Source organism: Pelecanus crispus, chromosome 1 (genome assembly GCF_030463565.1).
Source record: "Pelecanus crispus isolate bPelCri1 chromosome 1, bPelCri1.pri, whole genome shotgun sequence".
Classification (NCBI taxonomy): Eukaryota; Metazoa; Chordata; class Aves; order Pelecaniformes; family Pelecanidae; genus Pelecanus; species Pelecanus crispus.
In genome coordinates, this window is record NC_134643.1 from 4,111,924 (window position 1) to 4,126,772 (window position 14,849).

At 53.0% G+C, this 14,849-nt stretch overlaps 1 protein-coding gene across 1 annotated transcript; it reads left to right on the forward strand.

The window, feature by feature from the left end:
- Nucleotides 1-510: 510 nt before the first annotated feature.
- PODXL (podocalyxin like) lies at nucleotides 511-14,602 on the forward strand. The gene is given in 9 exon segments (XM_075727610.1): nucleotides 511-824; nucleotides 826-1,205; nucleotides 3,416-3,570; nucleotides 4,366-4,431; nucleotides 9,946-10,102; nucleotides 10,998-11,059; nucleotides 11,163-11,330; nucleotides 13,030-13,086; nucleotides 14,411-14,602. Coding segments are annotated over 9 exon segments (1,551 nt in total).
- Nucleotides 14,603-14,849: the final 247 nt, after the last annotated feature.

Consider the following 14,849-nt stretch of genomic DNA (forward strand, 5'->3'; position numbering starts at 1 on the left):
TGCAGCACTCTGCACAGGAGCTAGTGAACCTCCCATCTGAGGGAGTCCTGCCTTCTGGGAACCAGCAGGTCTCACCCTCCTGCTCACCCTCCAACCCCTTTGAAGTCCTGTGAGTTTGACTTCTCCTTCTCCTCCTCCTCTGCTCTGTTTTCTGCTTGACACAGTGACATGAGAATATGGCATTTGGTATGAGTTTAGAGAGTGTGAGACAAGCCCTGAGTGAATGACTCATAGTCAGCATTTATTTCTACAAATACCTGTCCTGGGTGGAAACCAAGGGTAGTATCTTTAGTTCGAAGTTTATCTTGGTGTCTTCTCTTTTCCCTAGTGACACCTAATGAAAGCTCTAACGCTACTACAATCACAGGAGAAAAACAGCAGAGCCCTACAAGCACCAGCAATGTGCAAGGGCCCAGCTCCACAAAAAATCCAGGAAATCAAATATACACCTCTGTGATGTCACCTACCACCAATCAAGAGACCAGCCCTACAAGGAAGCTGCCAACCACAATGCCCACCCATGTGATACCACCCACCACCACCAGTGGTCAAGGGGCAACCCCTCCAAGCAAGCAGGGAAACCCACCATCTACCGTTGTGAAGTCACCTGCCACAGTTCAAGGGAGCACCACCACAAACAACCCGCGAAACCCATCACCCACACCCACACCCACGACATCGACCCACCTGTCTCAGCAGGTCAGCACTTCAGCCAGGTCCAGAGCCTCAACAGCCACCCCTGGTGCAACCTCCAGTGTGACCCAGCAGAAGACCATCTCTCCAGCCAGCTTGGGAAACTCACCAACCACCACTGCTGCAAGCCCCAATCCCCAGTAATGTAAGCAGCCCTTCAGCCATCTCAGGAAGTTTAGGCAGTGCTGTCACATCCTGTCCCAGCGTGAAAGATCAGGGAAACCAGACTTTGGACCAGTTGACCAGCACCACTGCGAGCACTACAGTCCCAACGAGCAGCCTTCCCCCTGGTCTCAAGGACTATGGTGTTTCTTCTCCCACATCTGTCTCCAAGCAGCCTCATTCTTCTCACAGTTCTCCAGCCCAGGGACTGGCCTCTTCCACCAGAACTGGAAGCACCAACACTTTTGTTACCCCTTCTGATGGATCCGTCTCCCCCACCACTACAGGTTTACAAGCTGGCAGCACCAGCAAGGTCTCAGAGGCAACCACCACTCCAACTCTTGAAGCAGGTACCAGAAGATGAGAACTTTGATTTCTTGGGTTGGGAGGCCCTTTTGTGGTCTTTTCCTTTGGCTACCCTAAACGCCTCCTGTCATTTTGGAATGTCATCGCCTTGTCTCATCTTAGGACTTCCCAGCATAGTTGTCTCCATGACAACTGGGTGTTTAGGTCCCTGTTGTCATCAGTGGAGATCGAGCCAATGCAGTTAGTGAAATTCAATGCATGAATCAACTGGCAAAGCGTAGACATCAGCTTTCGGATGGACCAAACTCTGCATGAAGCACCATCAACTGCATTGACTTGATCTTCAGTGACTGCAAAAGGGAGCCAGCAGCGATGAGTTCAGAGGTGGAGACTGACGTTGACATAGAGTTGGTGAAACAGATTGACAGCATCCTGACTGTTGACTGTAGAAGATCCCTAGTATGGCTGACAGCTTAGTGAAGGCTCTCTGGGGATGCATAGAAAATAAGCTTCAGATGATTAAGGAGATTTTGTGGCTAAATTCTGAGTCTACAACCTCTAAAGAGTCTAAGCAGTTAGGTAGGATAGTCATTATTGCTGGGGGGGGGGGGGGTGGCTGCTGACTTCTGTCTAAGCAGCATTGTGAGTGTCCACATGGTGTTTAGGATCCTGCTGAACACCATTAATATGCTTTCTCTAGACCTCTGGAGCTTTATAGAGCCATGTTAGTTCATAAGTGTCCTGGTGAGGCACAGTCTAAGGTCCCCATTTTGTCTGGTAGCACTTACAGGCAAGCAATCACACTGTGGGACTGTGAGGGCTCCATGGAACCTTCCAGACTTGGGTGGGATTGTGGGTTCAGCTCACATCTGGCTCTGAATAAAAGCTGTGATGACACTGAAGCCTTTTTTTATCTTCCCAAGAAGGTTGTTCTTAACCCAGGTTCCAGCTACCTGCAGTACAGAAGCCACTCAGAAAACCATCTCCTTCTCCCTCAGTCTTCCAGCTCCTCCTTGCTGTCAGCATCACTAAATGGGCCAAGGTCTTAATGCAAGACCATCTTCACTGGCTTCATCCAAGTCATATTTTGAGCATGTTAGCAGGCATTAGGAAGTGAAATGGGTGTCTTCATGAGGGATGTTTATTTCCCCTCCGGCTCCACAGGACTGTTCTCCATTAAAGGATGATATATGAAATTATGTTAATTCAAATTTGACCTCAAGCACTGAGCATGAAGAGGTTTGAAAAACTTTTATATTTAATAAATAGGTGAGAGAATGCAAGAGATGGCTTTGAAATTAGTTCTCTCCTGGAGCCTTCAGAATGCGTCTGGGAGAGAAATATCCCTCATCTTTTCTGTGGAAGAGGCAAGAATCCCAAAAGCAAACAGGTTGTGAACAGGATGTGGCATTTTAATTCTCTATGTCACCACTTAAGGATCAGTTAGGAATCCAGGGATGGAGATACATTTCTTCAAAAGGATTTTGGAGGGCAGGAGGCTGCTGTGCTCCTTGCACTACTCCCATTGCACAAAAATCTGTAAGACACTACAAACTTTAACAAAGGCATCTGAGATGATCTTAGGTATCTGAGGCACCTGCATGGGGCTGGTAGATGTGGGGCATGTACCGTTCTGGAGTAGCAAGGAGGCAGGCCACCCCAGGCTGCTCTCATAGTACCAGGCACTACTTCTAAGCATGTCACCCTGGGCTTCTTCCATAGCTGATGGAGATGCAGTCAACAGAGGTTATGGCATTTCATCCTCTCCTAATGGAGGCAGCTGCAGTTGTCAGTGGGACTGCACAATGAACTCCGTTCACTGGGAGATCCTGGGCAGCCAGCTCAGACGACAGCCTACCTCTGTTGTAGAAACCTCCATGGAAGACACCCCAGATAAAGTGAAATGAGGGCCGTCCCATTTACCCAGCAGTACTCCTTTTTTAAGGGACTACCCAGCTACCAACTCACAGCTATCATAGCCTTTGGGTTCATTTCTCCAGAACAGTCTGATGAGTTTCAGCAGCAGAAAATAAAATTGGCAATAATATTTTTTTTCATATCACAGGTAATTAAAAAAAAAAAAAAAGAAAGAAGAAACACAAAACCTCTACAGGCTTTGACACAGTGAACTTCAAGGCAGGGCTAGAGATGAAAACTTACTTTCAGCTGCTCATGAACAGACCTGTGTTGGTTGTATCCTCTATACTGTATCAGTGTCTGTCTGCTTGTTTTTTGCTGTATATTGGGGACACAGACAAAAGAAGCCATGACACCGGATCTGTGTCAACCAAACCTGCAAGTGCTAGCCAGAGCCCTTCCACTGCACAGCCATCAGCCACAGCCCCGAGGAACCAGACGGCGAGCAGCAGTCCTGGCCACCAGCACCCTAACGCTTCTTTCCCAAATCAGGTACTGATGCCTACGGGAAGATGGGCACTTCGTAGTGGTGTCTATTAATATTTAGCTGTCGTCCCATGTACATGTAAAGCCTGCAGCCCTTCTTGCTGTGCATGTTAGTGTCAGAGAGATCTGCTTTAGGAAAACAGCGAAATAACTCTAGATTAAAGCCCTTTCTCCCATAGCTTTCCAGTGAAGAGACATGGAGGATGGAGGTGAAGGGGATTACGGTCTGAGTGCTGAACAGGGAAGAACTGAAATTTGGGAAGAGAGAGGGAAGCATTATGGACAGCAGAAGCTGCCTTGGGGCAGACTTGGATGTGATGAGAGGGCAAAGACCACAATTCAGCATCAACTGTTCAGGGATGATATTAGCAGAAAATGGTTTGGGAGCATAGGGGCATCTCAAAACACAAGCCAGGATAACTGAAGTGCTGGGAAGGAGGGAAGAGGATCCTGTTTCTAGATACTTGTCTTTTGTAGGGCAGGACTCCATCATGGCCCACTGGCATGGTTCTTCCTACTGCCCAAGCCAATTGTTTTTTACCCCGTACTGCAAATCCTAAACCTGGTTTGGGAAGTGCATTAGCAAGCATCCCACAGACAGCCATGTCAGTTATCTGTGAAAACCCTTTCCCCATATAAAGGGTTGAGTGAAGGGCTCCCGGGCCTGTCTCATTTCCATAAAATGGATCAGAGCTTTGGTTGGGATGTCTCCTGGCTTGGGGCACTCTGTGGTATTGGTGACGAACTGTCCTTCCAACCTATGTCCATGATTTGAGCGTTGCTTTTCTTCTGTCTTTCTAGATTATCTGTAAAGAGCAGGGGCAAATTAAGGGGATCACCGTGTATCTGAAAGAAGCTAAGACCTGTGTAAGTACTACCCTTTTGGACTTCTATGTAGGATTAGCAGCTGTGTTGCTGTTGGAGATCAGCTTTTAATCTGTGGTACTCTGAGCATGTGAGCCTACAGAGATGAGAGTAATTTCATGGAAATAAGATGCAACCACTTTTGGGGTGTAAAATGGTAAATGCAAACCCACACTCAGCAGTATCACCCAGTGGGTGGTATGGCAGTAGGAGAAGAGGCCCATGTGGTCTTCTTCAAGTAGAAGGACCAGATGAGCCTGCCCAGGTCTCAGAAAAAGAGTAATGGGAAATTTTAGAGAGTGAAACTTTCCCTCTGTAAAGGCTAACAGGAAAGATTTTTGCCTTTGACAAGGGGCCAGAAGTTCATCCCAATACCCAAGCAAAAAACGTGGAGTTCCTCTACAGTTGTTGTGTACTTGGTGAGACCTTGCAACCTCACAGCTGGGGTAGGGTGGCATCCAACTGCAGAGCAACTGGGAAGCACAGCAGCCTGGAGTTTGGGACTCACTATGTTCCTTGATGTTGTATCAGTTCTTATAGAATCCTAAAGTGAGACCAAAAACCTCAATTTCACTTGTTTTGGGCAAATCCAAGCCCAACCCAAGACTATACCCCAAGACCCCTTCTTCTGGTGGGTGGGTACTGTCTGATGGCTTTTCTGAGGGATACCCACCTTCAAAATGATTCTTGTGAAACTATGAGTTTCCTATAATAAGGAAGATGCAATATATTGATAACTTTTAAATAGGCTGAAGTTTTAAGTCTATGACAAAGAGGAAGAGACAACACCACATGGCTGGTGAGATCTTGCTGGAGTGATTGTATCTACCTGAGCTGTGGGTAGGGCTCAGGGGTGGGTTTTGGCATTATAATGCACTGGTTTCTGAATCTCAGCACTGCCAAGGCAGCGTAAGCATCGGGAAATTGGCACTTCAGGGACCTTCTCACAGTTTATGCTGCACAGCATCAGAAATAGCTGCTCAGGTTCATGAACCTCTGCTGCCCCATTTGTAAAATGGACTGCCTCCTGACTTCACCATACAGTGGTGAGACACAAAGTGAAGCCACGCTGTGTTCATAACACCCCTTGAGATATATGCTGAGATGAGCACGATCGCTCCTACTGACCACAGCGGCTCTTGAAATTCCCTGTGGCTTGGTGGTGGCCCTGCCTGGCATCCCTGGAGCGGGCTTGGACCTCCTGATAGCACATACCATGCTCCTGGAGGAGTGGAAGTGCCTGTCTGCTGCCATCTCATGGTCATCGCCTTCCTACTTTGGCTGCTGCTGGGTCTAAATGCTTCTTGCTTGCACACCTGCAGAAATGATTATGTTCTTAACGCTGCCCTTAATGCTGAGGATGACTCCAAGGAGGGACCTTATTACCACGATGCCCATGGCCCAGATGCCACAGCAGCACAGTCTCTTCTGAGAGCATCCCCTGCCCTGTTTTGTGCAATGCCTGAATCTGCAGATGTGTCCATGCTGGGAAAGCTTCCCATTAAATTTTACACTGAATATATCAAAAAATTTAATCAGGTTGACAAAATCTAATTTTGCAGCATAAAGCACCCAGGCAACTTATGACTGCAGTGGTGTTTAATGCTTCCCTCCTGCTTCTGGGTGCAGTCATGCTCTGCATGGCCGCTGTCCTCCCGATGGCTTCACTGGAGCTGTGCCGGGAGGTTTTTTGGAAATGGGAATGGTAAGGCTGGGAAGTGCCGGTGCGCAGTGATGTGCCGGCGAGCTAAGGGGTGGGTGGACATCACGTCTTGGCATAACCCATCGCTCCTCTCTGCCCACTCCACTGGGCGATGGCATGCTGGAGCTGGTGAGCCAGTGAGTCTGCTGCCCTGTTTCCCTTAGAATCCTCTGGGCATAATAACGAGCGGAAGCATTGTTAGTACAAAATGCCAATTACGCCTTAAAAACAGCTGCAGAAACACTGCAAGGGTGCATCCTCCCATAGCATTGCCCTCCTTGGCTGCCAAAACACCTCCCACCCGCTTGCCATTAACTTTCCACTCGGCATACTCCTGAAAATTGCCACAAATTTTATGCCTCCCAAGCTGAGCAGATAACAGAGAAATGGCACTATCTGGTTTCCCTGCTTTGTAGGCCCGGTAAACAAGTCTCTAGCCAAATCTTGACAGCAAAGTGAAAAAATCCTTTGCATTTCACAGCCCGTGGGAAAACAGGAAAGTACACGCTATAAGGAGAAGTATTCCAGAAATGGCTCCAGTCCTGGTCCACAAGAATGAGCCAGAGTCGGGGTGACATTGTACTAAAAGCTCAGCTCCAGAGAGCAGCTGGGGAAGCATCAAGGGCTACATGGGGACCCGGTGGTGGGGGATGTGTCCAGATCACACACGACAGGGGAGAGGGCAATGCAGACCACCCCCACCGGCCATGCAGAGATGGGCTGATGGGGCAGCACTGGTGATGTAGAGACCCGAGCAAAACAGTTGGGACCAAACCTGGGAACTGTGGGTATTGCACTGCGCTGCACCTCAGTTTCTCCAGCTGCAGTAAATTTAAAAATAATAATAAAAAAAACCCCTCAGTCTGTAAATCTAAAAAAAAAAAAGAGCCAAATATGTAGTTGGTACCACTTTGTGGACCAAGGGTACTTTATGGGCTGGTTGGTTCCCACCATCCTTCCTCTTCAGGTGATGCTTTTAACCAGCACTGAAGTTTGGTCTGTGTTCCCCCACCCTCACTTTTGCCCCTTCTGCTTCCTTTGATTACAGCAGGATCTTAATGAGTTTCCTAACAAGGCTCATTAGCTCGATGCCTTGCATTGCGTAGGATGACTTTCCCAAGGTTCGGCTCACAAATATATCTTCAGCTGGGTTTTTGTTGGCTGCTTGGGGTGCTCCAGCCTGGGGATGGATTGATGGATGGATGGGTGGATGGGTGGCTGCTCTGTTCCTCATCCCAACCCCCAAATGCCTCAGGTGAAGCAAGAGGTGACCATGTCAGAGGTGGGTGGTGTCCCCCAAGCTCTGGTTGAGCCACACAACCCTGTGGCCACCTCCCAGGGGGCCAGCGTGGCTCCTCCATCATGTCCCAGGCGGGATGCAGATGTGCCCAGCAAGGCAAGTCGGAGGATGCTGGGGAGGACCAGAGCCTGCTCCAGCCAGGGGATGCAAAAGCAACAGCGGGACCACCCAGACCCGCACCCAGGTGCCCAAGAGAATGTGCTGTGTTACACCCACTGGTCTGGGGACAGCAGGACTGTCCCCAGAGCAGACAGAGGGACCCCGTCACCAAGCAGGGTCACGGTCCCCCTCGCCCTATCCAGCTGGCGGGGGCAGTTTGTTGACTCAAGTGCTGTTACCTCATTTGGGGATGTTAGTTTTAGGTCCCCGCCAGTGTGGGAACCGGAATCGAGCTGCTCGGCAGCGCCTGTCAACTCTGGCCAAGGAATGCAAGTGGCTCCGGCAGCGGGAGGGGAGAGGTGCCGGGGCCACCGCACCACTGCCGGGGCATGCCAGCCGGCTGCAGCGGGCCTTACCGTGCCCTTCTCCAACGCTGGAAAGGGGAAATCCCTCCGGTTCGGCCTCTAAAGGGGTTTAGGCACCGCTCACCATCCGGCAGCAAAGCTGTTCGGTGCTCAGCTGGGTTTTAGCCTTGCGTCTGATTTCCCTTCCCACCCAAAAACCAGCATTTTAAAGGTTGGGTTTTTTTCTCCGTGGGGTGGTAGGAGGACAAGTGGGTTATTAAGGGCTGGGGGAAGGCAGAGCTGCAGCAAAACCTGGGGAAGGAGGATGCAGGGAGGCAGCAGAGAGGTTTTTTGTGCCTCTGCCAAGCAGAAAATGCTGCACAGGCAGGGATTGATAAATTGCAGGATGTTTAAAGCCTAGGAGCACAACCCAGCGTCCAACTATGATAAAAACACCGCCCTGACCAAGCTGCAACCCTCTCCTCCCTGCCCCCCTGCGGACGAGCTTTCTGGGGGATGCTGCCTTGCCGAGGTCTCGCTGCCCATGGGCTGCCCTGGCACAGGGCTGGGGCAGGTTTCCCACCCAGTCCTTTTCCCAGGGATGTAGCCGGGATGGTGCGGATTCAACGGAGGGGCCCGGGGGAAGTTTCTCCCCGTGCAAAGCGAAAGGACAGGCGAGGGCCAGCGGCGGTTCCCAGGGACGGCCGGGGCCTCACGATGCTGAGCTCACCCTTGTACTGTGCCTGGGACCGGTCTTCCGCCCCAGAAAGTGCATCCTGTCTCCACCACCGCTTCCCAAATATTTAGATAAGATGGGGTGAGATTAGGTGCCTTCCTCAGCCGGGTGGCTCCCGTCCTTGCGGTGGAGCAAGCGGGATGCTGCCAGCCATCCGTGCGAGCAGGACCCGGCATGGACGGTGATGCAGAAGGAGGGGAAGGTTTGGGGTGTTGGAGCGGGCAGGAGCAGAGCCTTTCCCAGCCAGGGCACGTGCTGCCTGGCACCTTGTTTCAGTGTGCATGGAGGACATTTGCACACAAGACCTGTGCAGGCAAGACCTTGTGCACGTAGCATCTGTGCACAAAGGACTTGTGCACGCAGTGCTTGTGCATGCACGACCTCCTCACGCGCAACCTGCGCAAGCAGGCGTTGTATATACGGCAGCTCTGCCTATAGGACCTGTGCACGCAGAGCATATGCATGCAGAAGCTATGCAGGCAAGGTCTGCGCACAAAGGATCTGTGCAGGCAAGACTTGTGCGGGCAGGATGTGTGCAGGCAGGATCTGCGCAGGCAGGACCTCTGCAGGCAAGGCCTGTGCACACAGCATCTCTGCAGCGCTGCATATACATCACCTGTGCATGCAGCGCCTGTGTGCGCACTCCTGTGCCGGCAGCATCTGTGCCCGCAGGAGCTGTGCCCGCAGGAGCTGTGTGCGCAGGAGGGCGATCATCTTTACCTTAGTCAGCAAAGCATTGAGCAGATGCAAAAAGCCTCAGGAGCATCTCAGAGGGGACGTGGGCTCCACCCACCTCTCTACCATCCCTCCGGCTCCGTCCCGGCTAACCGCTCCATAGATGCTCTGGTTTATCCGAAAGCAAAATACTTTCTCTTGCCTCCGCAGAGCCGTGGGGAAGCGCTAGGGAGGACAGGAACCTGTGTTGGTGGGGACAGAGGGTAGAAATGCGGGTGGTGGAAGGGCTGCAGATGCCCGCGGGCGCACAGGGGGACTGCGCAGCCCTGTCCCCCTCCCGCTGTGGCCCCTTGGCCTCCGCCGGCCCCCCCACCCTGCTTCCCTTGGGGACCTGCTATTCCTGTAATGTCAAAAGCTGCGGCTCTCAGATAAGGCCGGCACAGGGCCCCGGTGAGGAACGGCAGCCAAGAGCTTGGCTTCTCATAAAGAAACTACTTTTAAACTTTTCCTGTTCCCTGGGAGGGCCGGTAGTGGCTGGGCGGTGCAAAGAGCTGGGGGAGGATGGGGCTGGGGATGGCCACAGCATCCCTGGTGATGGGGCAGGATGCTCCTCAGCAGTCCCGGGTGGAGGGACGGTGCTGAGCCCTTGCTGTCACTGCAGGATGAGTGGAAGACCACCAGCGTCAACATCTCGTTCTTTGAGTCCTTCTGCTCGACGGGCCAATTCACGTTCAATACCAGCAGGGAAACATGCACGGTGATGCTGACCTCCCAAGAGCCCCGCTCCCGGGAATGGACCATGCAGGCAATCCTGCACTGTGAGTATGATCCCACCATCCTGCCCCGAGGGGGACAGGATCGGATTGGCATCGGGGAGCCTGGCACGGGGATGCAGCCTGAGTCTCGGCAGAGTCCTCAGGTCTGCTAGAACTTGGACGAAGGGCTCCTTTCCTTGGGCTGCCCCATCTCAACAGCTCAAGAGAGACAGAATGACCCCAGAAATGAGCTTTGCTCCCCAATGAATGCACCAGATCCCTCTCCCATTCATGATGAGTCAAGGCAAGGGATGAGTCTCCAGGAGGAAAAGTTCCTCCCAAGTGGTTAAAATCCAGTGCCCCGTTCAAATCTTTTCCCAAGGGACTACAGGGGAGATTCTTGCGCACGTCAGAGCCCTTTGGGGAAATCCAGCTGAGCCTGGAGGTGCCCAAACGTTGCTGTAGCATGGGGGTGCTGGGAGGATGGAGACATCACGCTGCCCTAGCACGAGGGGGAGGAAGGACTGAGCTTCATCCTCCTCCTCGTCATCAGGACAGGGGCTGGCTGGGGGGGTCCAGCCTCCAGCACCCAACCATGGGCATGGCAGCCAGGCCCTGGGGATCCGGGATGCTCCACTCCGGCATGGCCTGGAGTAGCCGGTTACAGCCCCTCCTTGGTCTCACTTGTAAATCATCCACTGAAGCGGAGACCTCCACCAAGGTGAGCACAGCCCGGGGCTGGGGGACGATGGGGACTGGGGCCTCTGGGGCTGTCCCCCGTCCAGGAGAAGAGGTCCCGGCTCCTTGTCTGGCTATGGAGGCACCTGCGAGGGTTGGCTTCATGCCTGCACATCTCCATCAGCCTCCTCTAGAAAGGGGGTCACCCCACTGACCAGGAGGTGGTGGCACAACCTGCCCCCTCACCCTTGTGTTCACTGCAGCCTCTTTCTTCCCCCAGTCACTTTGGACTCTGAAAAACTCCTCGAGAAGCTGCAGCAGAAGAAGGACAAGTTAGAGGAGGTAAGCAGGTCCCTGGGCACAGCACAGGTTCCCCACGGATGTCCCCCGAGGTGGGTAGCAAGGGAAGCCCTCCTCGGGGCCTGACCCATCTCTGCCATGGCAGCTCGGCATTGCCAACGTCAGCTATCACAAAATGGAGAGGGAGATGATAATCAACGATGAGTTCAGCACGCCCCTGATCATCACCATCGTCACCCTGGCTGGCTCTCTGCTGCTGATTGCGGCCATCTACGGCTGCTGCCACCAGCGCTTCTCCCAAAAGAAGGACCAGGTAAGGTGGGACGGGGGTGGGACAGGTATCCCAAGACCTTTTTGTCCCAGAGGCATCTTCAGGAGATGAAGATCATCAATGTTGCCATCTCTGCTGGTGGTGACATCCTGGCTTTCCCAGCGGGCACCACCCTTGCGTGTTGCTAAAGGGATGCCCGAGTGCTGTGGATGCTCCAGAGGGGCAGGAATTGCCTTTTGGGGGTGTCGGGGTGGGGGGCAGCCAGGATGAAAAACAGGGAAATGAGGGGCTGCTCGTGGTGGGGTACGGCGATGAGCAGCACCCATCCCCACTGCCACCCAGGGCACGGGGCAGCTGAGCAGCATCCTTGGGTCATCGTTTTGACAAGAAAGGCTTTCTCAACCCAAAACCTCCCTTCAAACCCATCTATACTCCCACCCCCCCAAAAAAATCCTTCTCAAAATACTTTTATGAGTAGGGGAGTGAGGCTGGGTGCCCAGCATCACCCCGATGCCTTCCCAGGGGTGCCAGGGTCTGCAGGGAGCCCGCAGCTGTTTGCAGGGTGGGAGGGCGGCAGGAGGACGGCCGCAGGAGGGCATCGACGCCATACGGCTCAGCCTTTAGGAGAGTTGGGACAGAGCCAAATTTCAGAGCAGCAGCAGGATTTAAGGAAGAGCAGACATAGGGGAAAAAAAAAAAAAATTACTATCATTTTTATCTCAGGAAGCAATTCTGGGTGATTTTAGTGTAGCATCCACCTGCAAGTACTGGCCGTTCCCATGCCCTGTGAGGAGAGCTCTGCCACGTACCCGAGGTTGCACCGGCCCCTGCTGCTCTCGCTGAGGATTTAGCTCCGGAGGAGAGACAGCAACAGAAAGGGGGGAAAAAAAAATGAGGCCAAATGATGCAATTAGGGCAAACCACCCTCCCAATGAAGAAGCAAACCCCTGCATCCTACTTCAAGTCATTTTCCCCCTAAAACAGCTCATCCTTCCCAGGGCGTCCCAACCTCTGCCCCACAAGCCAGGAGCTGCATGAAGGCGAGGGATAAGGCAGCCTTTGCTTTAAATGTTTGCAGTCTAACGCAGATGAACACAGGAGGCAGGGAAGGGCAAACCAATGCTGGCGTCAGACTTGTTTTTACAAGGCTTGATTTTTCAGGAGGGAATGAGGGAGGATGCAAGACCTCGATAGACATTTGACCTGCTGTGGTCCCCTTGGAGCTTACAGGGTTTTGCAGCCAGGCCATCCCTCAGCTGAAATCTCCCTGGTCGGGGTGAAAAACATCCCAGCAGGAACAGGGAGCAGTGTAACACTCTCGCCCCATATTGTTCAGAAAACAGGTAGAAATAGGTTTTTTTAAGCGATGGGAATGCATGTTCCTCAAGTAACACGGTGCAGGGGAACAGGTACCGGCCCTGGCTGGCTGCTCTGAAGGTAAATTCCCACCAGCCACAGGGTAAGGCAGCGAAACCAAAGCAAGGGGGATGCCAGTTCCTTGCTACGGCTGTTGCTCAGAACACAGGAAAAGATCTTTTTCCAAGCAGTTGCAATAGGTTTTTAGAAAATCAAACACGTTTCTCCTTTCTGGATTTGTTTTTGGGGGGTTTCTTTTGTTTTCCTCCTGCTTCTTTTCCAAAAATGACTTGAAAGTTGTTTTTTTTTATTTTTATTTTTCTCCAACCCTCCTTCCCCCCGCACCTTTTAAACCCTGCTGTGGTTTTACCTTGGAAATAACCAGCACATCCACCCTGATCTCCCCGGGTTTGATGATGGACATGTGGCCCTGATCTTTAATGTGAGTGCCAACACAGGGATCGGAGGGGCGGGCGCCGCATCCGTAACACCCCCAGCTCTCACTCTTGGTGCTTGGTAGGGTTCAGTAGCTTTTAACAGAACTAAAGCCTACTAAAGCCCAGCTTTAAAGACCCCTTCCCCTTGCTGCACAGCCGGGGGGTGCCTTGCCGCAGCAGGGAGAAAGCGCTGCCCGAGCATCCATCCGTCCGTCTGGGGGTTGTACTTGCACCCCCATGGGGGGAAACAGCCCCCGCGAGAGCCCAGCTCCTACGCTTTCGAGCATCCCGCCATCCCCGCCCGCATCCCCCCCGCCACGTGCAACCCAGGGGACCCCCAGCAGCGCCTTCGCAGCCCCCCTGCTAGCACCAAGCCCTGCAGTTTCACTTCTCCATCCCTTTCCTTCTCCATGGATTCCCTCCCACGCCTGTCTCCTGACATTTATTAGGAGCACTGTAATAAATCAAGCTGTAAATCCAGGCAGATTTTAACGGGGGTGCCTACGGAGAGCCCTGCACTCCCCAAAAACGGGCTGACCAGGGACTGCATCCTGTGCATCCCTCCAGGGCAGGATGCGGATGATGGAGCTGCCGTGGCAAATGCAGAACTGGGATGGGCTGGGGGTCTTCCAGGGGATGAAGGGCTGGCTCGGAGTCTGGAGTAGCATGTACCCAAGCGCCAGGGTGATGCAGTGCCTGAATCATCCATGAATCAGCCAAAACCATGCATGACCAAAGGAAAAGGGGCTAGAGGGGCTGTTCTTCCCCTGCCTGGTTTCCACCAAGAGCTCCAGAACAGGGCTCCAGGATGAGGGGAAAAGGGGCCGACAGCATCTGCAAGGTGGGAGCTGCCCTCTGGGTCGAGGGGGAGAATAACGATAAAGCAGCTGAAAAGGGGCAGAGGGGCAGAAAGGGGAGAGGAAGAATGGAGCCGAGTTGGGGCGGCAGGAGCTGGGATGCAGGGTCGGGGTACGGCAACGATGCTCAGCTTCTTCGTGAGGTCCTGGGGATGGAGCTGCGGGTCCACAGCCAGGCTGAAGCCGTCAGCTGCTCCTGGAGGTTTTCCACATGTCTCTGGCTGCTCTTTCTTCCCTCCCACCATTAAGCAGAGTCTCTTTCTTGTCAGCTCCATGCTACCCCCTTGCTGCGCTGGCGCTGACTGCAGCCCCCAGCCTCAACCTCACTGTCAAAGTCTCTATATGTAGTTATGTACATCTATATGGGGCAGCGGCCACAGCTGGCTGGGAGGCGATGGCCCCGAGGTGGCACGCGCAGCATGGCCAAGCTGTTTTTCACCAAGGTTTCTGGGTTTTCTTTCCTCGCCCACAGCGCCTGACCGAGGAGCTGCAGACGATGGAGAACGGCTACCATGATAACCCCACGCTGGAGGTGATGGAGACCTCCTCCGAAATGCAGGAGAAGAAGGTGAACCTCAACGGCGAGCTGGGGGACAGCTGGATTGTTCCTCTCGACACCCTCATGAAGGAGGACCTGGAGGAAGAGGAGGACACACATTTATAGGATGCAGAACTCGATCAAGCAAAAAACGACCACATCCCCCAAAAAACCCCACCCATAATCCCTACACAGACACGCGCACAACTCCAAAACAAGGCAAAATTCCCAACAAACCCCAGAAAATCCCTTAATGAACTAATCACGGCCCCTCGTGCCACCACGTGGGGTGCAGGACAGAATGGACACGAGAGGACACCTCCGGGGCGTGCTGTCAGCCCAAGCCACCGTGGTGGCCGCATCCAGACAAGCA